Genomic DNA, 27,055 nt, shown 5'->3' with positions numbered 1-27,055 from the left:
ATAAGACTACCAGCCTTGAAAGCTATCTTATCCAGCCATTAGCAGCTTCCCAAAATGCATGAAATATACTTGCCATAAATACTATGCTCTCAAGGCAGAGAGCATTCCTAATTTCTAAAGTGATACAAAAGAGATTCAGTTTAACTGTATTCCAAAGTAGGACTCCCCTGACCTTTGAAAACTGTTGCTACTAGAAGTTAATTTTATTAGCTTTATCATTCATTGAGTATATGGCAAACCATGCATCCATTAAATATGTATCCATTTATTTAAATACAAAGTTATTCCTTGTAAACAGATTGTTTCATTTTGCCATATCTACCTTTTCTGCAATTTAACTGTTTCTTTTGTAAATAAAATATTTGATTCCTTGAAAGCCTACTTAAGTAACCTATAATTCAAGTGTCAAACTTGTGGTGTCATGTTGTCATGTGACGTTCCACAACCTTTTTCCCTTCGCGGAGCTGGGGTGGGCGTGGTGCATCCAGCCTGCAGGCTGCCGGTTTGACACCCCTGTGCTAAGGTCTAAAAATCAGGTCCCTATACCTCAGTAAATAAAAACAAACATAAACATGTCATTTATGCAACGGGCTTAATCCTTAATGGCTGATGACAAAGCTTAATTTATATAATTCCTCTTGCACATATTCATGAACTTTGGTGAGTGTATCCCTTATTTGTGAGTGTTTGAAGAGATAACAGACTTCATAAATAACCAGAAATTGATGCATTCAGCACTCTAGAATCAGAAATGTGCATCTGAATGCCAAATGTGACCTAAGTGTGACTTAGTGACCCTGATTTTATTGAGTCTTTAATAAAAGCATGGACAAAGCACATCAGTTACAAAGATTGTGTCTGAGATTTTTTGTTGTTCTGTTGCTGACTTCAGAACAGAAACTAAAATAATGTTGGTCAATTGGAAACCCAGAGATCAAATCACATTATTATCAAAGTGTGGAACAACTGTTTTTTCAGCCATCCTTTATGTAAAATAAGGTTCATAAAAATGTGACTTCACCAGCTTGAATTCAGATCCTTTTTTCCAGCATCAGAAATCTTAATTTTTTTAACACCAACCAGATATGGCTTTTTAAAAAAAATAAACTAAGACACCTTAAATTTTGCAAGACACAGTGATGAAACAAGTGGCATAATTGGCTGTAGAAAATGGACATTGTTCATTTATTTGTTTAGAAGCCTTTAGTATTGGTAATTGGAAATGTTTAAACATACAAAATAAAACAATAGAAAATGGTGTCTGGGTCATTAAGGATGTCGAATCCACAAAAGAGGAAAAATAGTTTCCTCAAATTTGCAATTCTCCCCCTTCTTTCATACCCTGAACAGTCCAACTCAATTCCTGTTAAGAACTGAAACCACTTGTCCAACTAATACTGTATTTCCAAGGTGCTCTGTCCTCTGCCATCTTTCTTCTTGCCAACATGCTAAAACACCACTGTGCAACATCTCACTTACACTGACCACCTAATCCCATTTCCTTGTCTCGTACTCAAGAAGATCTCAGCAGAGAAGCTCCCCAGATACTCATAATTCTCCTTCCCAAATTGCTACCTACATTATCACATCCTCCTCTAAAGTTCATTCTATATCCTGTGCATCTTTGGACCCCACCGCTCTTAGGAAGTTCCTCCCAGATTCAGTTATCCTTCCTGAAAAACAGAAGTGCCAAGCAACTATTTAAATCTAGACATTCAATAATATTGGAGGTCTAAGAGTTTGTGTATTCCAATAACCTTTTGGAACAGGGTCATCGTATCTTCTTAAGAGCATTCATACACATGGCAGTGACGAAGTTTCCAGTGATGCCCAAATGATTGTCTTTGCAACAGTTTTTGCCCATTCTTTTAAACACCCAGAGAACAGGTCATAGATCTGCTTCCAGTATTTTTAGTCTAACAAATCAGCAAACAGTTCTATTTGTTGGGTTTCTGCTAACATCAATCTGGTAAGCAAAAAATTAGTTTAAAAAAACCTGATTACAATTTCATTTATCTTACAAAAAACAGGGGAGGTGGCAATTAACTCCTACTGAGTAGCCATGATTCTTCAATAGTTACATGTGCAATTCCAAGAAAGTTATTTACTTTTCTTTGCCCTGCACCTTTGCCCAGTAAAGTTCCAAGAAGTATCATCTTGTTGCCCGTCCACATGGGCTAGCCGTATCATGAAGTAGAGTGCCAAGCAACTCAAGTAGAAAGTGGCAGTTTAGTAAAACTTGGAAACAATGATAGGAAAAGGCTGAAATGTACAAATTAAGAAGTCGAATATCTATATAAAATAAAGCTCTCTCTTATTAAAAAAAATGTTAGTGGCTCTCTGCTTTCCAAAAATGATACGAAAGAACTCCACTTTCCTCCTTCCCTCCCTTCCCAATTCTTCCCAAATTATATACAGGAAAGATATAAGAGTAAAAGGTTAAAGTGAAGGAATCATGGTTTGCGGTTACATGCTCCTTGCACAGCATTAAAGCAACACCTTATCAAAGTTTAGAATAGGTACAGGAGATGCACAAGTTTATCACACTGCACTTCTGAACCTTAATGGGTGCAGATAACATACAAATTGTCCTAGAATTTGTAACAAAATTCTGCTTCTACTGCATTAAGAAGAAAGTTTGGTACTACACGGTTTGAGCCTACCTTCTATAGGAAGAAAGTTTAACCATGAGCCCCCTCCGTTTAGTTAGAGGGACACCTTTAAAAATACAGAATATTATGAAAGGAATGGTATTTCCAGAGGGTTATAGCCTACAGCAGCTTCCAAGATTTGAAGCTGATGAGTGTAAGCAGCAGTCTGCAATGGGTCAGAACAAGACATGTAAAATGGTGAAGCCGTTTCCAGCTCTTCCATCCAAGGGCTGCCATCATGAATCATCTTCCATGCTAAAGCTGGAACGGCGGCTGCTCCCTTTTGAGGCACCGGGAGAGACAGAGGAAAGGAGTGGATCAGAGGCACCCAGTGGGGACAGCGCAGTCCCATCGTCCATGAGAACATCTTGCAGGGCCCCCCCATCAGATCCCAGTGCAAGACCCAGATCCAGCTCTTCAGCTGAAAAGGCCAGATCCAGGGACTCCACAAATGGTGGAATTGGCTCTCCTCCCAAGGACTGTGCCAGAAGGCCCTGGGTGGAAGTCAAAGGCAGCCCATGCATCTGGACTTGAAGTTCCAGCTCCTGCGGAGGAAGTTACAGACAGGCTTATGAGACTCTGTAGCAGGGCTGAGCTACCCTGTCTCCATCCCATCCCCTCAAGCAGCTCTCCTACCTGTACTCGTAGCTGCAGGCTGCGGTTAGCTTGCTCTAGTTTACGCTGCCTCAGCTCCATCTCCTTAGAGCGTTGTTGTTCCTTCTGCAATTTGCGGATGTAATCTACTGAGGCCTTCAGGATAGTCCCTTTATTCCAGCGCATTTCCCTAAAATATGTAGTGTGGGAAGGTAAAAGAATAGGAATTAAGTGTCCTTAAATCTTACTCCATATAATTCTGTAAAGGTAATTTCTTTCAACTGGGCCCTACAAATGTGTTGTACTGCTGTAACCCTTCAATGTTCCCAGTCGGCCTGGGCAAAAGACAACATTCAGCCCTGAATAAACCTTTCATTTATACCAGCAGTGGGAACTGAACCACAGGCACTGTATGACTGAAACAACGCAGGCTTCCCAAGGTAATGAAAATATAGCAACTTTCTATATAAGTTGCTATATTTAACTATATAACTGCTATATAACTGTTTCCCACACCATTTTATTGTATTCATGCATTCAGTGTTATATATCTCCAACTACTGAAGTGTTCACAAGATAATTTCTACACCTACTGAGTAGTGTTTAGTCTAGAGCTGGGGTGTAAAACTGGTGGCCCGTGAGCTGGATGCGTCACACGCAGGCCACGTCTACTCCAGCTCCACAATGGCGAAAAAAATCGTGATACGTCACGTAACATCAATGTGACACAGTGAGTTTGACACCTGTGATCTAGAGGGTTGTTAAATAAATTACAACTAGCTATGATTATTATTGTACTTTATAAATACATCATCATAGCTGACTTTATACCAAAATAAAATCACCTTTTAAAATGTGTTACATACATCACTCAGGGAAACTCAGCGGAATACACAATGAACAGTGGTGGGTTGCCCCCGGTTCAGACCGGTTCTTGCGAACCAGTAGTAAAACCGGGGGTAGGCTCTGCCCACTGACCCCGATGTCATCAGGAAGCTTCTGTGCATGCGCACAATCCTGCTGCAAACCGGTAGTAAAGGTAAGTAGAACCCACCCCTGACAATGAAGTCTACACAAGCTTGTGTCCCTTTTGTAGATAAACCTTATTTTGATTAACTAGTTGTCATCAACTTGTCATACTTACGGATCATTAGATTTGGGGATGAGGGTCCCCAGTTCTTTAATTCGGTCATTTATGTTAAACCGACGACGACGTTCAACTGCAAAAAGAGAGAGTTGTGTAAGAGGCCCTGTGGAGAGACAGAGAACCCCCTGTTTTTGCTACAACAATTAATAATAAACACATATAATGTCTTAACTTTTCCAGCAAGCAAAGCAGTTTGCTTTTGTAGTATCTAAATGAACCTCTCAACATTCCTTAGATAAATTCCCCATTAGGCCAAGTTACCTTCAAAGTAAAGTATATATTGTGATTGTATGGAATTATTCTTGGGCAAAAAATTCAACTTCCAGATTCTTTAAAGGCAAAGATTCCCAGCCTCATGGTTCTAAACATATATTTTGAAACACAGTATAAAGGCAAAATGTCAAAAATCTCAACCCACATGAATCTGCTTTAAGTTCTTCTGAGGCTGTTCTCCAAGGGCTTCTGTTATTCAAATAATGCCACTGAAAAGTAGAAAGGGGGGGTTTCTAAGCAGGGGTGCATCTTTAAAGAGAACTCAGATATACTGCAATCTTTTTCAAAGCAAGCAAAATATTTTATTTGCCCAAGTATTTTAACACTACGGTTTTAAATTGGGGACTAGCTCTTATTGTCGTAATAACATTAAATTACAAATAATTTTTACCTGGCCTGAAACAATTAATAGGGCAATGACAGACATATAAATATTCTTTAAAATAAAGATGCAAATTATTTCAGTGGCTGGAAAACAGGGCTCTCTGTAGTTTTTTATTTCCCCATAATCAAGAGGGAACTGAATTATGCACAACATAAACTATTCAGTGAGCCAGTCTGATGAAGTAGTTAAGGCATCAGACTAGAAATTGGGAGGCTGTGAGTCCTAATCTGACCTTAGGCACAAAGACAGCTGGATGACCTTGGCCTAGTCAAGAGGCAATGGAAAAACCTTGTCAAGAAATCTGCAGGGATTCATCCAGGCAGACTCTGGGAATTGGATACAACTGAATGGAAGGGGGGAAAATACTGATTACTATTTTATTTATTTTTTAATTTATATCACATCTTTATTATATTTATAAAGAACTCAAGGCAGCGAACATATCTAATGTTCCTTCTTACTCCTATTTTCCCCACAACAACAACTCAGTGAGTTGAATTGGACTGAGGGAGAGTGCCTGGCCCAAGGTCACCCAGCTGGCTTTCATGGCTATACTTTTATTATGTTTACTATTTACATTCTTAGCATAGGCTCTCCATTTTTATTGTGCAGAATGTCGGTTTTGTTAATTTATCACAGGCTCTTTGAGCATTTCATTTGACACATGCAGGGCGTAATAACTTAATAACTGGTGTCTTTCTTTTTAGAAATCACAGGAACATTGATGTTTGAGAGTCTCTGTCCTTTCATAAAAATGCATTATGTTGTCAGTATTTTCACCTCTTTTCCAATTCTACCAATAGAAATCAATTCAGGAATGTGCTATATTCCAACAAAGGACATCAGATCCTTCCTGAATTTGCACACACGACCTTTCCTGTGTTTGCATAAAATCTTGAGTTTGCACCAAACCTGAAACACAGCTGAATAATAGGGCCTCAGGATTCAGCACAGAAAAATGTTTGACAAAGGGCAGCATTGGGGAGAGAGAGAGAGAGAGGAAAGAAAGGAATGTATCAACCAATCTTGTCCCCCCACCCACAATAAATGATAGGCCAATCCAAGGCATCTCCTACATGCTGGTCCAGCTGCTTATTCTACCTCAGGCTATGTGAGTGTTATAGGCCTGGGAGCCAGTGGTGGGTTGCTACTGGTTCTCCCAGGTTCGGGTGAGCTGGTAGCGGAGATGGTGAGGTGAGAGCAAACCAGTTCGCTCCGACTGTCAGTTGGGCCCTCCTGCCCACCCATGCACTATACCTACCTATATTTGTTCATTTTTAATCCAGCTGATAGGCACGGCAGACCAGATTGCTGTGTCTCAGCTGTTCTGAAATTCAATGCGCTTGCGCAAAGCGTGTGCATGAAGCGAACCAGTGGTAACACCGGTTGAAATCCACCACTGCTGGGAGTCATATCATTTTATTCTCTCTGCCACTTCTGGACTGTAGTGGATCAAAACCAAGCTTTCCACAGTCCACTTTCCACATGAATCAGCTTCTCACGAGCCCACCTAGTATGGTATCCCTGGCTTCCAAGCCAACATATGGTTAATTTATAAGTCATTTTCAAATGAAGCCACTTGATCTTTGCTTTCAACAACAATGAATCTTAGATTACCTGGATTTTTCAACTTAAAACCTTCACTATTTACTAAGGAACCCATGGGAAAAAAATTTTCCTCAAGGATTTCCAAAACATCTTGATGCTACATAGAAGTTTAAACATGGGTTTTCATTCAGTTAAAAAGGTCTTATGTTCGGGAGGGAGGAACACAAAATAAATATTTTTTTTAATCTCATACATAAAAAAGGGAAAGGAAATTCTTCTTCCAAGAAAGCACACAATACCTTTTCTTCTCTCCCAAAACGTAATTTAAAATAGAGGGGAATGCTTATCTGATTAAAAATATTTATTTTATTATACAGTTAAAGATTACAAAAGGATGAATGGGGGGAAAAAGATACAAAAGGCAGATGAAAAATAGAACCTAAGTAAAAATATTGTGAAGGGAAATTTGGAATTCGCCCCTTCCCTTCTTTCCCCCCCCAACCACTAGCCACTATTTAAATATTTATGCTAAGCTGTTAATATTTAATACAAAACATTAGAGAATTTTGCTTGTTCAAGACATTTCATCTGTTGTTTTTAATTAGTTTCTTGACTCTTTTCCTGGAAGCTGTATGACTCAGCCTTGCTGTGTAATGTGTCATATATAGGGAAGTTGAAATTGCTGATCTTATTACTTGTAGAAGATTTTTTTTTAATATACTTTGCCTTATTATACTGTAAGTCCCTTCCCATTCTTTGTTTCTTTGCATCATAAAAACAGTGTTTGTGAAGTCTACTGGCCACACCTGCATTTTTTGTAACTGCTATTACAGTTATGCTATTCAGAGATTGTATTATTCTGTTATCAATGATGGACAGCTTATTCGATAGTATAATTTAAAATTAGAAAATCAAGTCTACTATCTTTTTCAGTCCTGCAAAGTTTTGAATTTTACTCTCAGGCTTTGAAAATTTAAGATGTGCAAGCAGATCAAACCAATTCTGCACTGAAATACCGAGACCATAAAGCAGGCCAATATCTAATAAATCTGTCCAATTTCACCAAATTTTACCTCTGATTTTCTTTCTCTCTCTTTCTCTCTGTTTTGTGTGCACGCATGCAAGCAAACACGCATACACACTGATGAAACTCCCCCACCTGAGGGAGAAAAAACTGATTTGCTACATCCTGCTCATTTCATTCAGAATAAAGTCCTGCTGAGTTCAAAGAGATTGGAACTTAGTGGTCAAAGCACCTGCTTTGCTTGTAGAAGTTTGCAAATTTTAAGCCCTGGTGTCCCTATTAAAAAGGATCATGTAGATGATGAAAATCCGAGACAGCCAATCAGAGGAGATAGGACAAAAACCCCGACCTCATACAAATCAGTTTTCTTTTACCAAAATAAGCAAATAAGCACATATAGGGGGGGCTCGTATACATGAAAACGCTTTCGTCCTTTTTCTCAGTACTGAAATATCCATTTCAAACCCAAAATAGAAATATATTTCATCCAAGAGGCCACTCACTTAAATTGTGGTTGTCTTTCTTCTGCCTTTCCTTCAGAAATGCTTTGGTTTCGGTTTCTGCAAAGAGGCATAAAATAGGGCAGAAATAATAATAAAACCACCCACCATGTCCAGCTCCTTTTTTTTTTTTTTTTTGAAAATTGAAATACTTTTAATATGTCCATATTTTTTAATACGTCCAGCTACTTTCTATTTGGGTCTAGAGACTAGAGGAAATCAAGATGCCAGATATGGTAGTATTGTGGTGCCACTGCAACCCCAAACCCTTCTTTCAACTTTTAAAAGGAACAAATTCACTGATCTTTCCTCCTGGATGGAGAAAGAGACGTAATCTCCTGGCAGCTATTCTGGAAGCAAATCCTAAACTCCCCACTTCCTAAACTCCCACCATAGAGAACTCCGATTATATCCCTGTGTTCATTGCCTGCAATGTGGCACCTTTTAATGCTCAACTTTGGCATGTTTTCAATTCCTCCATTTAAGTACCTGACATTTCCCTCTTGATATTAGGCAGGTCAGCTGGGCAGGAGTTGCTGACAGTAACAGCTGGTTCCATCATTCCTGGGTTACTGTACACATTCAGGAGGTTTCCCGAGACTGGCAGCTGTGCAGGAAAGAAAAGAATTGAAAGGACTTCCAGGCCAACAGCTCAGAAAGTTTTGCTGTACTGTGAGATGCCTACTTTCTAATCTACCTTCTAATCTAGACCTCCCAATCAAGATCAGAAGGCAGTACCTGGAAACTAAGAGCTATGGATGGACCCCATTGAGTGGGGGTCTTATTCTACATTTTCCCAGTCCAGTCCAACACTCTTCCTACTACTTCATGTTGGTTTATCTTAATGGCGAATAGCAAGGGTCTCCAACTTTGGCAACTTTAAGCCCGATGGACTTCAACTCCCAGAATTCTCCAGCCAGCAAAGCAAAGTTGGCTGGGGAATTCTGAGAGTTGAAGTCCGCCGGGCTTAAAGTTGCCAAGGTTGGAGACTCCTGGCCAATAAGATGTTCCCATGAAGAAATAAATGGGTACTCTACTCCTTTAGCATCGGAACAGGAGATAAAAATATATATAACATAAAAATATCTTCAGTAAGAGGTTGATTTTAGTGAATGATATTTACTAAGAATAGGGACACGGTAGCTCAGTGGTTAAGAAGCTGAGCTTGTCAATCAAAAGGTCAGCAGTACAGCAGTTCGAATCCCTAGTGCCGCCTAACGGGGTGAGCACCTGTTACTTGTCCCAGCTTCTGCCAACCTAGCAGTTCAAAAGCATATAAAAAATGCAAGTAGAAAAATAGGGACCATCTTTGGTGGGAAGGTAACAGCATTCCGTGCGCCTTTGGCATTTAGTCATGCTGGAGACGTCTTCGGACAGCGCTGGCTCTTCGGCTTTGAAACGGAGATGAGCACCGCCCCTTAGAGTCGGGAATGGCTAGCATATATGTGCAAGACATATATATCTGTCCCGGTGGTTTGGAAGTTGAACGGGTCTGGATGGGGAGAAACAGGCTCAGAAACCAACCACTTGGAGTGGTTGGAGATGTACTTTTCAAGCACTAGGGTTAAAATAAAACATTGTTTTTATTTTATTTATCTTTGTTGTTGTTGTTGTTTGATTCTACTGGGTCCTGGATGGACGGTTGTCTTCAAGATCATTTCAAAGGAGTTGTTTTATAGTACTTTACTTGCTTGTCTCCATCTGGTAACGCTCTGGTTACCTCTCGCTTGGACTACTGTAATGCTCTCTACATGGGGCTCCCCTTGAAGAGTACCCGGAGGCTCCAGTTGGTTCAGAATGCAGCTGCGCGGGTGATAGTGGGAGCCACACGTTGCTCCCATGTAACACTTCTCCTGCGCAGTCTGCACTGGCTACCTGTGGTCTTTCGGGTGCACTTCAAGGTGTTGGTGACTACCTTTAAAGCGCTCCATGGCTTAGGGCCAGGGTACTTACGGGACCGCCTGCTGTTACCAAATACCTCCCACCGACCTGTACACTCGCACAGAGAGGGACTCCTTAGGGTGCCGTCCGCCAAGCAATGTCGGCTGGTGGCCCCCAGGGGGAGGGCCTTCTCTGTGGGGGCTCCCACCCTTTGGAACGAACTTCCCCCTGGACTTCGGCAACTGCCGGACCTTCGGACTTTCCGCCGAGAGCTGAAGACCTATTTGTTTGTTCGCGCAGGACTGGCATAGGATTTTAATAGGATTTTAATTAGTTTTAATGTTTTAACATTCTATAATTCGGGGTTTTATTTTAAATGTTTTAATTCGGCCATTTGTATAATAAGTTTTTTAATTATGGTTTTATGTGTATATTGCTGTTGTTTTTTATTATGGCTGTAAACCGCCCTGAGTCCTTCGGGAGAAGGGCGGTATAAAAATTTAATAAATAAATAAATAAATAATAAATAAGGGGAACCTTTACCTTTATTTACTAAGAATGCCTAAGAAACCAACCACTTGGAGTGGTTGGAGATGTACTTTTTCAAGCACTAGGGTTAAAATAAAAACATTGTTTTTTATTTTTATTTATCTTTTGTTGTTGTTGTTTGATTCTACTGGGTTCGTGAGGAGGAAAACGACGGATATTTTCAAAAGGGTTGTTTTTATAGTACTTTACTTGCTTGTCTCCATCTCTCAAACACATTTTATACCAAGCAATTAATCTATTTTAAGAGTGGCAGAGCAGTCATCCTACTCTGTTTCCCCCAAAATCAGACATCCTCTGATAATAAGCCCCCTCGGGCTTTTGAGCGCATGGCAATAAGGCCAAGAACTTATTTCAGGGTTCAAAAAAATATAAGACAGGGTCTTATTTTCAGGGAAACACAGTACTAGTCTGGTGGATCAAAACCAATAGAAAATCTTATGGCACAGTAAAGGCCTATGGGCCAAATAACCTTCCCCCTTCTGGTTTTTGCAGCAGCTTTTCCCCTCCCCAGCTCTAGTTACCCAGGGTACCCAGGCCACTATTGGGCAGCAACATTCTTTATTATAATGCAGCAGTTTCCATAAATTTAGGGCACAAATCATGTATTTTAAGTAGGAAAAAAAACGTGGGAGGAGGTATAAGATGTTGCCACTCCCTTAGGTAGTCCTCGACTTACAGCATTTCACTTAGTGACCATTCAAAGTTACAACGGCAGTGAAAAAAGTGACATAACCATTTCCCACACTTATGACAGTTGCAACAACCCCAAGGTCATGTGATTTACAATTGCATGATTGACAACTCACTCAGATTTATGACAGTTGCAGTGTCCCGGGGTCATGTGATCATCTTTTTGCAACCTTCCGACAAGCAAAGTCAATGGGGAAGCCAGGTTCACTTAACAACCATGTTACTAATCTAACAATGGTAGTGATTCACTTAACAAATGTGGCGAGAAAAGTCGTAAAATGGGACAAAACTCATATCAAATTTCTCACTTAGGAGCAGACATTTGGGGCTCCATTGTGGTGGTAAATTGAGGACTACCTGTACTTTTCATGCTATCAACTTCCATTTGCTGAAGTCAACCTATGGCCTATAAAAATGTAAACCATACATTGGTCAGTCTTTATGATGTCACAAGGTGTTTTTTTTTAATTTAAACCAAGGGACATGAAATGAAAATTACCTGTTCCATCCTAATTTCCAAATCTAGGTTTCCCACCACCACTGCTTTTCCTCCATGGCATAGGGCCGGGCTATTTACGGGACCGTCTGCTGCTACCGAATACCTCTCACCGACCCGTGCGCTCTCACAGAGAGGGACTCCTCAGGGTGCCGTCGGCTAGGCAGTGCCGTCTGGCGACACCCAGGGGAAGGGCCTTCTCTGTGGGGGCTCCCACCCTTTGGAACGAGCTTCCCCCAGGACTTCGTCAACTTCCGGACCTCCGAACCTTTCGCCGCGAGCTTAAAACTCATCTATTTATCTGCACGGGACTGGACTAGATTTTTAGATTTTAAATTTTAAATTTAAATTGGTTTTAAGGGGTTTTAATATGTACAGTTATTTTTAATTATTTGGCTATTTGGAATAAGTTTTTTAATTGTTGTTTTATTTTGTATTTATATGTATTTTTATCTGCCTGTAAACCGCCCTGAGTCCCTAGGGAGATTGGGCGGTATAAAAATATGAATAAATAAATAAATAAATAAATAAATAAATAAGCTTCCATATGTCTTTTTTTTTTTTTTTAAACCAAAAACTACTCACAGTACTGGGCATCTGCAGGCCACCATAGTTCAGGATTTCGTCATTGTAGCTGGATTCCAGGCTGATAATCTCGTCGATGACATCATCAATCTGACAGACAGGAGAGTGGGCGGGATTAGATGTATCTGACATTGGGGCGGGAGGGGGGGCTACTGGAAATATTCAACAAGCAAGAATGGAGGGAAACGGCAAAAAAAGGCTGTGTGAATAGGAGAGACGAAAGGAAGAGGGGAATTTCTACTCACTTCTTTCTCAGAGTTGGAACCAATGTTGAGCATTGCCATTGGGCTATTGGGGGCACTGCCAGTACTTCCTGCCACTCCCTGCTGGTGAGCCAAATTGGGTGGGGCCTCCGGACCCGAAACAGCCTGTGGGGAGCAGGTGGGCGCACCAGGGCTAGTTCCGGATAATGCCTGTGTTGACATCTTGCCCCCCATAGCTGTAGAAAGATACTGTTTGACTTGCTGTCTCTGAGCCTGCTGGATGTGGTACTTTGTGGGGTTCTCCAGGTGGGTTTGAACCTGAGTTCAAGTGAAAAAAAGAGGGGGGGGAATTATGAGTCAATCATCACTTGGGCAGTGCCATTCAACTATTCGCAAGACAGCTTTCCGAGTATACAGAAATCCTTGAAGGCAACGCACCAAACTTAACAAGCTGAAAGTCCCTAAATGCTGGCAAATTGAATATGAACTTCACCCTCAGCTATGCACACAAATTAACAGAAGGAGCCCAGATTATGCCTGTCAGGCAAAGACTGCTGTTACAACTAATCCTCTATGCTGTTCCCAATGAATTCAAATTTACACTTCAAATTTGCACTTCAGATGGAGAGATGCCACTGCACCTGCAGCGTAGCCTTGCCATCAGGAGATATGAAAGCAGGGAAAATGGACATCCAGCCAGCTTGAACTTAAATCTCTTTTCCAATGTCTTTTGTGTTGGTTTGAATTAGATTTACAAATAGGTGACATAAAGAACACTGACATAAATTGATGTCCCTTTCCTTTTATCCAATAGGAGAACTAGATTCTCAGTAGCCAATCACAGCTGTCCCAAGGAATAACTAGTACACAGATCCCCCCACATGGTCACCTTCCAGAAGTGTGTACTTCAACTCCTAGCATTCCCTAGCCAAGACGAGCAAGGCTGAGAATTCCAGGAGTTGTGGCCTTCCATCCACCTGCTGCAGAACACAACAGGACTCTAAGTACCTCAGGAGCCAATTGCAACATGACACAAGGAATAAATAATACAGTCTCCTCCAACTCGAGGGCCTTCCAGATCAGAGGTGGGTTTCAGCAGGTTCTGACCAGTTCTGGAGAACCGGTAGCAAAAATTTACGGACCAGTTATGGAGAACCGGTAGTAAAAATTCTGACTGGCCCCGCCCCCATCTATTCTCTGCCTCCCAGGCCCCACCTGATCGGGAGGAAATGGGGATTTTGCAGTAACCTTCCCCTGGATTGGGGAAGGAATGGAGATTTTACATTATCCTTCCCCTGTCACGCCTACCAAGCCACGCCCACAGAACCGGTAGCAAAAAAATTTGAAACCCACCACTGTTCCAGATGTTTGGACTTCCAATTCCCAGAGTTCCTGTTCAGAGTGGCCAAAAATGTTGAACTATGGATGTCCAGCGTCATAAGATATACTGTATACCAGATCAAAGAATGCAGTTCTCAGACTTTTGCATGGAGAAGGAGGCTGTGTCATTCTGTCCTGTGACTACAGTGATATGGATGCAAGGAAATGGAACTGGGTGAAAGAGCACTTAGGCCAGTGATGGTGAACCTTTTCGGCATCGAGGGCCAAAAAGGTCGTGTGGCATGTGCAAGCACGCTTGTCAGGGCCACACTCCGGAAAACCCAAACTTCCAGGTTCTGGCGCGCAGCTGCACCCGACAATCAGCTGGCTGGATTGCATCTGCACACTGGTTTTCGGCACTGCTGTGCATGCGAAGGACAGCTGATTGTTGTGCGTGCATGCATGCCAGAAACCTGGAAGACAAACAGGCAAGGCCGCGCGTGCCGGGCGACATGGCTTCGTGTGCCACTTTGGGCACCCGTGCCATAGGTTCGCCATCACAGACTTAAGCCAAGCAGTTATGATCTAAAATAAGACGAAGGGCAGAGAAGCTACCTTAGAGCTCCAAAAGCAGTTCCAGTTTATTTACAGGATACCTCTGTAAATATGAAAATATTTCAAGTGAAGGAGAATCCCTTTCAGATGGCCTTTCAATCTCAAAGACACGGCACCAACCTGTTCTTCCAACTAGCTCCTTTGGCTAGGATGAAACCTGATTTCCCTCCAATGCAGAGTTGCTTCCTCTTTTCCCTTACCTTCAATACCTCCACAGGCACCTGGGCAGGTGCAGGGCGAGCTAGTGGGCTCACAGAAATAGCCGGTGTGGCTGATGCAGCGGGTGCAGGAGTGAACTGGGCTGCCTGCCGCTGCTCCCGACGTTCCTGTTCTTGCGTCTGTGCCCGCATAAGCTGCTGCCGGAGTAGAACCCGGGACGACATGTTAGGACTTTGAGCTGGGGCCCTTGGAGGACTGGAAGGAGGAGAGAGAGAGAGACCATTCAAATCATTTTACTGCTCTGGCCAGTAAATTCTCCAAAGAAGCCTCACTGCTAAGAGAATACCAGCTCCTGAATACATATTTTTTTCAGTACCCTACATTAAGTAAGCTGCCAAGACTTGTCAGAATGTAGCACAACAGAAATGCAATAAATAAATAAAGCAGGCTATTATATTGAGCGTAATTAGAATAGACTTTTGTTAGATAAAGCTTTCTTTCCACTAATGGAGCAATGATGCACTAAAATAGTATACATAGGCGGTACAGTATATTATTTCCTGATGTCCAGTAAAGGCAATTATTGAGATAGGTTGTCAGGTTGCAGGCCGACAACAGCCCTTAAGGTCCCAGCTCCTGAGAATATTTTGGTCAACAAAACCAATGGATTGCCCAATAGAGTTTTCAACCTAGAGTTTTCTCTCGAGGCACAAACAACCAGGCTCAAATTCTCTTATTTTGCATACTATGTGAAGACCTAGCTCTTGGTCCAGGCTCTGACGCTGAGAAACATGGAAGGAAAGAGAAAAAGGGGATGACCATTTATTCAGTTATTGTGGGGTGCACTTTTCAAAGACTTGAAAGACTAGGCTAGGGAGAGATTCTGTCTGTGACTCTGTGGTCGCTAAGAGTTGATACCAACTTGATAGTACAGCTTTAATCAGGACCAAAAAAGGCTTTCCCTAGGAAGCTTTATTTCACAATTAGATGCAATCATGGCCAAGTGAAAGAGAACCCGGCCTCCTTCCATTGATATCTACTACTAAATTGTTCTGAAGGAAGATAAGGTGGCAGCTAAGAACTTCATTTGGAAGAAACTGCAGTGAGAGACAAGGCAATTTTATATTACTGTCTTACTTTTTTTTAAATTTAACTTGTTTTTTTCCCCCAAGGCAACACAGAACACACACACACGCGCGCGCACACGTTTATCCTCGCTGAGCAGATTAACATAGATGGAAAGACACTATCAGATTTTATCATTAATGGCTGAGTAGACATTTGAATGTTCAACACTATAACCCTAATCTACCATTCTCTAACCCAGAGGTCCCCAAACTTGGCAGCTTTAAGACTTGTGGACTTCAACTCCCAGAATTCTCAAGTCAGCATAGCTGGCTGGAGAACTCTGGGAGTTGAAGTCCTCAAGTCTTAAAGCTGCCAAGTTTGAAGACCTCTGCTCTAACCATTACTCTATTCTGGCTACTTCTAGAATTGCCAGAAAACAGTAGAGAGACACACGTGCTTCAAAGAAATTTAAAATCGAAGGTATTAAAACAGAGCTGGAGTCATAGTTGCTTGAAAACGGAGGTGTTTTCCACTCTGTTCAATCCCATCAAACTTCAAATGAAAAATGGGGGACATGTACATTAGAATATAGATTCTAAATTGGGAAAAAAAGAGGGCATTTAAAAGCAACACACTCTTATTATCTATTTTATAATTTATATTGTTGCAAAGTTGGCCACTTTGATTACTAAGACTCTTGATTGCTCAGAGATTGATAACAATATTGCTGGTCATAAACTCCTAACTAGGAAAAAGGCGACTGAGATGTGAATGTAAAATCTGGATTTTTTTTTAAAAAAAGGGTGGGGAGTGAAGGGAAAACAACCCTCTCAAACTTCTTGAATGGGGAAGAGAAGCTTGAGGGTTTAGATACTTTCATCATTGTAGTCAACCATTCAGTTGTATCTGACCCTTGGCCACCCCATGGATCAGCACTCTCCATACCCTGTCTTGCACTACCTCCTTCAGATCCGCCATAGTCATCCCGGGGATACAGTAGTTCCTGTTAAAGTTGATCAACAACTAGAGTGGCTTAGGGGTCAAATTCCTGTTTAAAGGGATATCTTTACTCAAACCAACACATTTCTTAAAATGTCTCTAATTTGCTCTCCTTCACCTTTTCTGACTCTCTTTTAAAGTGTACGTGCATTGCGCACACATTGCGTTTTGCAGGATGTTACAATTCCACATTTGTTAAGGGAAGAGGTACTCTAAATCCCCCTTTGCTTAAAATAAAACAGATGACTTTATTGACTCATATTCCCCCTCTGGGATCTCATCTCACTCCCGTTTACAACTATAATTTCCTCAGGTCAAAGTCCTTTCTTTACTCTACTCCTCATAGTGTCCTATCTTTCCTGAAAGCAGAACTCTGTCAATAAGAGAAAGAAAAAAAAAACTCCAAAAATTCCTGGGCAGGAATTTGAAGGAACTTTTCATATAAATACTGCACGTAGAACAGAAGAGAAGAGAAGAGAATTACAGAATTGGAATGAACCTTGGAGGTCTTCTAGTTCAACCCCCTGCTCAGGCAGGAAATCCTACACTATTTCAGACAAATCTTGTCCAATCTCTTCTTTAAAACTTCCAGTGTTGGAGCATTCACAACTTCTGGAGGCAAGCTGTTCCACTGATTAATTGTTCTAACTGTCAAGGAATTTCTTCTTAGTTCTAAGTTGCTTCTGTCCTTGATTAGTTTCCACCCATTGCTTCTTGTCCTGCCCTCAGGTGCTTTGTAGAATAGTTTGACTTCCTCTTCTTTGTGGCAGCCCCTGAGATATTGGAACACTGCTATCATGTCTCCCCTAGTCCTTCTTTTCATTAAACTAGACATACCCAGTTCCTGCAACCGTTCTTTATATGTTTTAGCCTCCAGTCCCCTATTTATCTTGGTTGCCCTTCTCTGCCTTCTTTTTAGAGTCTCAATATCTTTTTTACATCGTGGTGACCGAAACTGGATGCAGAATTCCAAGTGTGGCCTTACCAAGGTATTGTAAAGTGATACTAACACTTTATGTGATCTTGATTCTATCCCTCTGTTGATGCAGCCTATAACTATGTTGGCTTTTTTGGCAGCTGCAGCACACTGCTGGTTCATATTTAGGTGATCGTCCCACTAGGACTCCATGATCCCTCTCACAGTTACAACTATTGACATAGTATTTGGTATAAAGAAATGTACTGGGAAGCTGGGATAAAGTGTAACATGATACACAACCTAAAGGCAATTTGGCAGTAAGTACAAACTTGAAGGGTAACTTTGCTTTGCATTAGAGAATCCAATAGCACATTGCGTAGTTTGCCAAGCTAGATAGCTTGATACATCAGCAACAAGTTCATGAAATATGGATTTTCCCTTGACTTGACTGTTTTCCTTCTTACTATTTGAATTGCATTAAAACAGTGGCTCCCAACCTTTTAGGCACCAGGGACTGGTTCCATGGAGAAAAGGTTTTTGGTAGACCGGAGGGGGCGTGGTTTTGCATGCTGGCTGCATACCACGGATGAGGCTTTGCTTGTTTGCACGGTCCAGTTCCTGGCATGCCGTGGACCGCACAGCATGGCAGTGCATGGACCAAGGGTTGGGGACCCCTGCATTAAAAGATTGACAATTTTACTAAATCCAGAAGTTAATACGGATCAAGGAACAATCACCACACCACCAATTTCTTTGGCCAAAGCTCAATCATCCAACCTTCAACATAATTCTTACACCACAATCTTACAACAATTACTACTGTTGTAAACTGTTTCACAATGGCAATATGCTGTAGTGTAAAAATATTCATGTATATTTAAATAAAGATGATTCAACTGAGATCAGAGCTTCAGATAAAGAACAGAGAAACATCTAGGTTCTAAATTGCCATGGCTACTTCCTAGAAATTTGGGGAAATTCAATGTTTAATATGCTACAAGGGAAGAAACTCACATAATTAGAAGAGATCATTTGGGAAACTAAGTCCAACTCAATTTAAGAATGTTTGACCAGTCCCATTTTAAAGTACGAGGGAATAAGGATTTATTTTTAATATAGAAAAAAAAGCTGTATATTAAATGCTAGGCAAAAGTCTACTATGTCAATGGAAGCATCTGGTATTACTTGAATTTTATGTACCTAAATGTGTGCAAGCATTAGAAAAAAAATTATGTGACAGCCATTTTAGTCTATGCAGAAGATTAACAAAAGAAACAAGATGCATTATTTATCTTAGCCTCAGCTTGGATTTCCTTACCTTCCTTTCTTTTTCTTACAGGTTTTCTTACAATCTAAAATCTCATCTTTGTAAGTCATAATTTAAACTATCTCAGAGGTTCTCTGTGGTTTAGCAGAAAATACTGTAAAACCTGAGAAGGCCAATGATAAATAAATGAAGCACTCACAATTAAATATGTTATTTTGAATGTCTATAATTGAAGGATTATGTAATCTACCTGCAAGCAACAGGATAAAATGTGCCAGAGTGAATGAATGAACTGCACTTAAAAAAAAATCACAAGGAAAATACTCTCAATAATATCATTTGATCTAATCAGAAATTCTCTTTCCCTTTATCTTATCCCACCTCCCTAGTAACTGAGAAGCAGAAGGATGACAGCTTCACAGAGCCCAGTGACAGCTGTGCTTCAGTCTTCCTACCTGACACCAATGGGTTGGCTCTTGAGTTCGTAGAAGTTGTCGCTGGTCAGAGACAGGATGTTCTCCAAATCAATGTCGGCCACGATCCCAGACTCTGGAGGCACAGAGCTGAGGCTGTTTGAAAATACATACAAGGATTATGATGCTTATTTCTCTTTGAACAATTAAGATTTATCTCAGCCAATAAACAGACTTGGCTCCTCTAAACCATTCTCTATGTAGCAGGAGACATTGATGTTTGCTTAATAACCCCATGACATCCTTTCTTAGATAAAACAGACCTGCCAAGGCCACCCATTCTATAATAGTTGTATAACTGGACTACTGTAACACACACCATATGGGCCTATCCTTAAAAATATTCTTTGGTCTTCAGAAGTTACCGTATTTTTCCGAGTATAAGACGCACCTTAGTTGTTGGGAAGGAAAATAAGAAAAAAGCTGATTGGCGGGTGGATCAGCTTTTGGGAATAGCCCCCAATCAGCTGTTCCCAAAGGTGAATTTTAGCAACAGGTAAAGTTGGTTGTGAGCTCTGTGCCTTGTGGTTTGTTTGTTTTTCCTGCCTCTGAAACTTCTGAAACTCTGTTTCAGAAAAAAAAATTCTGCCTCTGAAAGCCTCCAAAAGAGCTTCAGAAAAAAAACCTCTGAAGCTCTATTTGGGACTTCTTTTCTGAAGCTTCGTTTCTGATCCTTTTTTCAGCCTCTGAAACCTCCATTTGAGAAGCTGGGCGGGGCTATATTCAGAGTATAAGACGCACCCAGAATTTCACCCTCTTTTTTGAGGAACCTTCCATCTTATACTCCGAAAAATATGGTAACTGCTGCCCTGTTACCTGGGACAGATCACCCAGTATTATTCCAATCTTGTTGAGTCTATATTTATATGTTTGCTTCTAGTTTCAAATTCTTATTTTGAAAACTATTCTTGGCTTCGGGGTCTACAATTTTAAGTTACACTTGCCCTATATCCTTTCCCCACACATGCTATAATCAATGTCAGAACTGAACTGTTCCTTCCTGTAGCATTTGAGGTTCAACATCTTCCAGTAGGGCTCCTGCCGAGGAATATCCTTAGACAGAGACAACACAAAGCTGTTAAATGCATGTGAAAACTCTGCTTTTTTTGAATGGATTAATTACTGATCCATTTGTTTGTTTGGATATCATTTTCCTGGTGATGTGATAGAGAACTTTCATTTTCAAGAAATAGAAGTGCTTCCTGTCTGTTTTTAGTATTTTCATGAACTAGGATAACTGGTTAGCAATCATAATCCGATACATCACAAATTTGAGTTTGTTATTTTTTTTGCTCTTGTTATTTGCTGTTGGTTTGTTGCTTGTTATTTATTTGAGGGGTATTGGTGATTTTTAACAGTTAATGCAGCTGCCCACTTTCGTTTTTCTTTAGCAGAAAAACCAGACTTTCAATAGTAATAGTTAGTAAGCAATCCTTAACAACCCTTGCAATTTTCAATTTTCTTGGCACCATTTTTACTTGGCAACTACCGTATTTCCCCGAAAATAAGACCCTGTCTTACATTTTTTTGAACCCTGAAATAAGCACTTGGCCTTATTTTCAGGGAGGTCTTATTATTTGGGGGCATGTGGAGCGAGATGGGGCTCCTCCTACCATCTTAACTGATTTCCAGCTCTGTCTCCCTAACCCTAACCAGAGGAAATGGCGGGGACCGGCTTTGCATGCATTTAAATATTTTTCGGAGAGGGCTTATTTTCAGGGGAGGGCTTATTTTCGGGAAAACATGGTATCCCCAAACTTTGAATAAATAAGAAGTTGTACCTGCAACTCACAGTCTTGGGCTATATACAAGTACAGGGGAAAAGGTAGGGAAATTTCCCACATTGAAAAGGAGGTAGCAGAAATGCAAGTGGAACGTGATTCAAACTTGGTATAAACCAAGCATGATCCCTCACTCATCAAACGTTCAGATCTGAAATGTACACATTTATCTCAGCCCTAAGATCATCAATATATATTTCAGGAAGGGTATGATTTACCCAAATGTGGTCAGAGAAAATATTCTTACTTCCCAAGCATGATTTTTAAATTGTGACAACCAGTAAGCCCTTCACATACGTAGCTTACTAAGGCTTAGCTTCATACTTTGGGACTTAAATCTTTCATCAAGATGGAAACAATTTTGTCTTTTAATCGCAGGATGTTTTATTTCCAAGAATAGGGGGGGCTGACCATTGTTTCAATGTTTCTTTTCCTCTGCATGATTTGGCAAGGCTTTAGTGCAATGTTAACACAGTTCTGTATCTGATTACATGATCCAATTAACATCTTCCAGATGATTTAAACACTCAGCCTAGGACTGGAACCTGGTGAAGAAATACAAAGTACATTTCTCCTTTCCTTGGCCCTTCCTGCAGAAGCTTCCACATTGTTTCATACTCCTTCAGTCCCAAAGACATATTGTTACGAATTCAGGATATATATTTTTTCATGATTAGCTTAGATTCTGTTACCTGTTTTGTAAGTTTCCAGGGATGGCCTTACATGTTTTGCTACTTGAGACGTTCAAATCCCATGATAAAAACTGGATTAGCGACTAAAGTTTACTTTAAGATTAGCAATGGGTCCACATTTTTCTTTGCATCTGGGGACAGCAAAGACAGGGCCATCAAGAGGATCCATCAGCCCTGACATCCAAGCTAGCTGCATGAAGCGTCTGCTTCATTCCTGCCTAGCCACAGAGCTGATCCTGAGAAAACCCCATCATCCAAATTCTTTGATTTCAGCTGTTCAATTAAAGAACCTGTTGATATTTGAAAAATACCAGATGATTGGAAAGCGTGTTGATTCAGCCACCTCAACCATTCTTTCTTTCATACTTTTATTAACCTCATATTTTGCCTTTCATTCAGGGGCACACATCATTCTTTCTTTCTGCTTTTCTCTGTAACAACAACCTAGTGAAGTAAGTTGTGCTGAGGGGGGCAGTTGGCCCAAAAACAACCAGTGAAGTTTCCTGGCTGAAGAAAAAACAAAATCTGCATTTTCCCCCTGCGAGCCTAACACCTTCGCTATTATAGCACACCGCCTCTGAGTTAATTATTGTTATTAGCACGCATTAATCTTAGCAAGCAAGTTATTAAGAGGTTTTTTTAAAAAAAAATCCATACATATTTTATTTATAACAGTAACAGAGTTGGAAGGGACCTTGGAGGTCATCTAGTCCAATCCCCTGCTCACGCAGGAGATCTGTACTAGGGATTCAAACCCCCGAACTGCCGGCCTTTTTGATTGATAAGCTCAGTGTCTTAGCCACTTGAGCCACCTACAAAATACTGTTTATGTTTTGATAAGCTGTGCTGTGTCTCTGAAGGGATGGATATAACTATCTCTGGAACTTATGACTTCTAGTGTCAGCCCCACTGGGTAGAGCAGGCCAGGAAATTCACTCTACAAGAAGGCTAAAACTATTTTTATTGAGATTGACTATAATTATCTTGCAAGTCTGATTGAGCTGTACCTCCCTCTCCTTCTTATACTTAGTGGATTAGGGTGGCGTCTTCCTGAAGTGTGGCTGTATATTATCTCATCGTTCCGTACTTTTTAAAAAAAGCCTTTTGCCTAGGTAATAGTCCCTGCACTATTCTGTCAAGATCGTTTGCCTTACTCTCTACACATAAAACGCTTCAAACCTGCAATGTATAACATGCCACACCCAGGGCAGTCCATTCCAAAGTATTTAATCAAGAACTGATGAAGAAAGAGAAAAGAGTCAAATGTAAGTGTGAGGTGGGTGTATGGTGGGTGGTAACAACCTGTCTATTTGCTGAAGACAGAGCTTTTTAATTCAAAGAAACAACTAAGGAAATGGGCAACAGTATATAAGATGATGAAGAGCTGCAAAAAGAAAACCAGAAATTAGAAACTGTCATCAAAAGCGAAAAACCCTGTTGAGATATTTTAAAAGAAACCCAGACTGAATTGACTTCTCATGATAATAACTGATCAGGGCAGCTTCTTATACAAAACTAATATATTTCCAGTTACCATGTTCTGGGGACAATCCATGGGATTTCTTTTTTTTACAATATTTACAGAAATGTCTGCAGAGGCACCTTATTCCACTAAATAGGATTCTGATCTTAGAAATGAGGTGGTTCTTGAGTCCAGGGGATTTCACCACCATGATGATTATGCAAATCATTGTGAGTTATAAACCATTTGGTTGCCTGAATTCACCAATTTCATCTCCTAAAACCTCTGAAGCTGGAAATTCTGGTATCCCAGTTGGGAAAGGCTGACCTTCATTAACTGCCCTTATATTAAATTATGTTTGGATCTCATGTAGAGTTACTACTGTACAGAGCTCACAAATGTTGCCCTCCTCAGGGACAGAAAACTGGCCCCAGAGGCAGGCAAGAAGACAAGTAATAGTTTAAAACTGAGCCATGAGACCTCCTTGTCCTGACAAAGCACAAAACTAAAGCAAAATTTAGAACTTAGGCGGAATTTGTGGTAACTCTTTCTAGCCAAACATGATGGAAGTGAAAACGGAGATTCCTGATCTGGAGAGAAGAAATTGTGCAACTAGAATGATAAAAGACCTCCTTTCTCCTAAGAGCCAAATTTGAGGAAGCGAAAAAGATATCTGCTAGTGAGCTCTGCACAACCACACACAAAAATGCCTGTATCAGAGTGCAGGGAAGAATGCAGAATGCAGCTGCGCGGGTGATAGAGGGAGCCTCTCGTGGCTCCCATGTGACACCATTCCTGCGCAGACTGCCCTGGCTACCTGTGATCTTCCGGGTGCACTTCAAGGTGTTGATTACTATCTTTAAAGCGCTCCATGGCTTAGGGCCGGGTTACTTACGGGACCGCCTACTGCCACCGATTGCCTCTCACCGACCCGTGTACTCCCACAGAGAGGGACTCCTTAGGGTGCCGTCCGCTGGCGGCCCCCAGAAGTAGGGCCTTCTCTGTGGGGGCTCCCACCCTATGGAATGAACTTCCCCCAGGACTTCGCCAACTTCCGGACCTTCGGCCACGAGCTGAAGACATATTTGTTCATCCGCGCAGGTCTGGCATAGAGTTATAGCTTTTATTGGTTTTAACTGATTGGGTTTTAATCTTTTAATGATTTTTAATATGGGCCAAATTGAATTAGTTTTTTAAATTGTATTTTTATTCTGTATTTATTTTCTTTGGTGTTTTATCTGGCTGTAAACCGCCCTGAGTCCTTCAGGAGAAGGGCAGTATAAAAATTTGATTAATAAATAAATAATAAATAAAATAAGAAGCAGAAATGGAAGTCTTCTAGCACAGGGGTCCCCAACCCCCGGGATGTGGCCCCTACCATGCCGTGGCCTATTCGGAACCGGGCCACATGAGAGGCAGGCCAACATGCACACAAAGCCTAGCTCAACTCGTGCAAGCAAGCGGTGGGCCAGCATGCAAGCGCATGCAGCTCAGCTTGCAGTTGAGTTGTGTTTGTATGTGTCTGTGCGCCAGCCTGCCACTTGTGCAAGTTGAGCTGTGTTGCACACCGGCCTGTCACTCATGCGGCCCAGATCCCCTCCCCACCCTGCAGGGCTTCCAAGCCACAAAGGCTGGGGACCACTGTTCTAGCAGGCAAACAAGTGGATGAAATCTCTGAGTTAAAAGGCTAGGCTTGGCCTTCCTCTAAATCATTTAAAAAGCCTGATTTCATTCAGAAAAATAGTTCTTCTCCACGCTTACGAAAAGCCAGGGTTAACCTTTCAAACACATGCATCCAAAACCGTCACAGACTGTAATCTTTGCAGCACCCCTGAAAGTTACTTAAGGAGAAGTATCTGGTACTGGTGGAGCAAAGGTACAGCTGGCAACCACAAAGAGGCGAAGGTAACATTTGAGCCAATGATCCCTTGATTCAGTCTGGCAATTACTCTTGGGCCATAGATTGGACTGAACACTCAGGAATTGCTGGCGAGATCATAAAACCATTGATTGAAATGATAAGACTCCACGTGACATTTTACCACCTTGTGAAAGGCAAGAATTAACAAGTTTTAAAACAGCAGGAATAATTTCTGAGCATAATTCAAAAAGCTGGTTTTGCTCTATGCCAATGATGGCTAACCTTTTCCGGACCAAGTACCCAAAGCGCACAAGCACGCTCAAATGCGTTTGCACGCACTTGAACCCCCAAAATGCAATGTGTGAGCGCCCCCGCATGTGCCCCGCTTATGCGCACCCTTGCATGTGCCCTGCCCCTGCATATGCACAGATGGCCCCACATGTGCCCCAGCCCGTGCATGTGCGCAGGCCCCGCATGTGACCCACCCCCCATGCATGCATGGCAGAGACCTGAAAACCAGCTGGCCGCCTGGAGGCACGCATGCATGTGCAGCGGAGCTGAACTGCCATCCACATGCCATCAGAGAGGGTGCTGTGTGCCACCTCTGACACATGTGCCATAGGTTTGCCATCACGGCTCTATACAAACTTCTACAGTTTGGGATCAAGTATGTACAAAACAGTATGTGTGGACTTAAACCTGCCCATTTGTTCAAGTCATAAAGGGTGCGATGCAAACTGTCTTGTCTCCATGGCAAAATATTGCCTGGTGTTCTATGTCAGGCAACACAGCACAGTGTTTGTACACGTGTGCAAACTTTCCTGTGCCAGCGACATTATTTGCTGAAACGATGATATAGTACCCCTTTATCCATTTTTTTAACCTTGGATAACTGGAAATGGGAGTGAAGAAGAGAGACAAAAAAGCAAGACACAAGAGAATAGAAATTCTTGAATGTCAGTGGGAAGAATGTGGACTGGAGGAGGGGGTGGGGGCAGGATCACCTTGGAGAAAGAAGCAGTGAGACCAGATTTAGGCTGGGAACAACCAAACAGGATAGGAAGATGACATGAGAAGACCAGGCCTGGAAAGACCTCACATGAGAAGAAGAGAAATAAACAGACTGAGGCAGATATTAAGGAGAGACAGCAGGGAAATAGATTGTGAGAGCATGAAAATTATTGGATTGTAGAACTGGGGGAGTGAATATCAAGGACAAGAGAAGAAAGAGAAAGGCATTTGGAGGGCAGTCTTGATCATGGACTGCAAACCTATTTGTTTCCATTGTCTCAGTGCCTTTCTCTGAAAAGCACATTTTGTGACTCACTGAGCAATTCATGGGAGTTATTTTGTGACTGAGCCCCTAATTCCATATATGACTCTTGAAGATGGAAATCCCTGTTCTACATTGACAGTACACTGACAAGCAAGGCTAGAGTGCAGTCAAGACTGAAATGGCACCTTAGAGACTAACATATTTATTCTGGCTAATGATTATGTGAACTAAAGTCTACTTCATCTGAGTAGCAGAGACTTTCATACATTGCAACTAAATTTATTCGGTAATAAATCAATTTATTCAAAGGTAAACCCTTGCTCTCATTAGCTCACTAGTGGTCAGCCAGCTTTGGAGTTCCTTTCCATTGTGCTCAGGAATTTTTCAATCCTTGGCACCTTTCAGGAGGATTGGAAATCCGGGTTTTTTGTCACATAAAACATGCGCTCTTCAAATTAATGTCACTTTCCTGGTCACGGCAACATTTCTACCACCCTTAGGAATACCTACCACAAGATCAGATGGTTGCTGGAGATGATCTGTGGAGAAAATTTTCAGAAGAAAACTAAGGAACATGTTCCTGCCATCGCTCATCTCAAGCATGGAGAAGCTGTTCAGTTTGAAAGAAGCAATAAAT

General features: G+C 41.4%; 1 protein-coding gene across 1 annotated transcript in view; it reads right to left on the bottom strand.

Annotated features, from left to right (window-relative positions):
• Positions 1–1,157: 1,157 nt before the first annotated feature.
• Positions 1,158–27,055, bottom strand: part of TFE3 (transcription factor binding to IGHM enhancer 3) — a 43,146-nt gene continuing 17,248 nt past the window's right edge. The window contains 10 exon segments of the mRNA XM_058171840.1: positions 1,158–2,946; positions 2,948–3,196; positions 3,288–3,435; positions 4,390–4,465; positions 8,126–8,182; positions 8,612–8,729; positions 12,324–12,413; positions 12,569–12,844; positions 14,662–14,875; positions 19,329–19,442. Of these exon segments, the coding sequence (XP_058027823.1) occupies positions 2,737–2,946; positions 2,948–3,196; positions 3,288–3,435; positions 4,390–4,465; positions 8,126–8,182; positions 8,612–8,729; positions 12,324–12,413; positions 12,569–12,844; positions 14,662–14,875; positions 19,329–19,442 (1,552 nt within the window). The 3' untranslated portion in view covers positions 1,158–2,736.

Source organism: Ahaetulla prasina, chromosome 2 (assembly GCF_028640845.1).
Source record: "Ahaetulla prasina isolate Xishuangbanna chromosome 2, ASM2864084v1, whole genome shotgun sequence".
Taxonomy (NCBI): Eukaryota; Metazoa; Chordata; class Lepidosauria; order Squamata; family Colubridae; genus Ahaetulla; species Ahaetulla prasina.
Note: the sequence above shows the minus strand (reverse complement) of the source record. Positions and strands in the feature narration are given on the sequence as shown.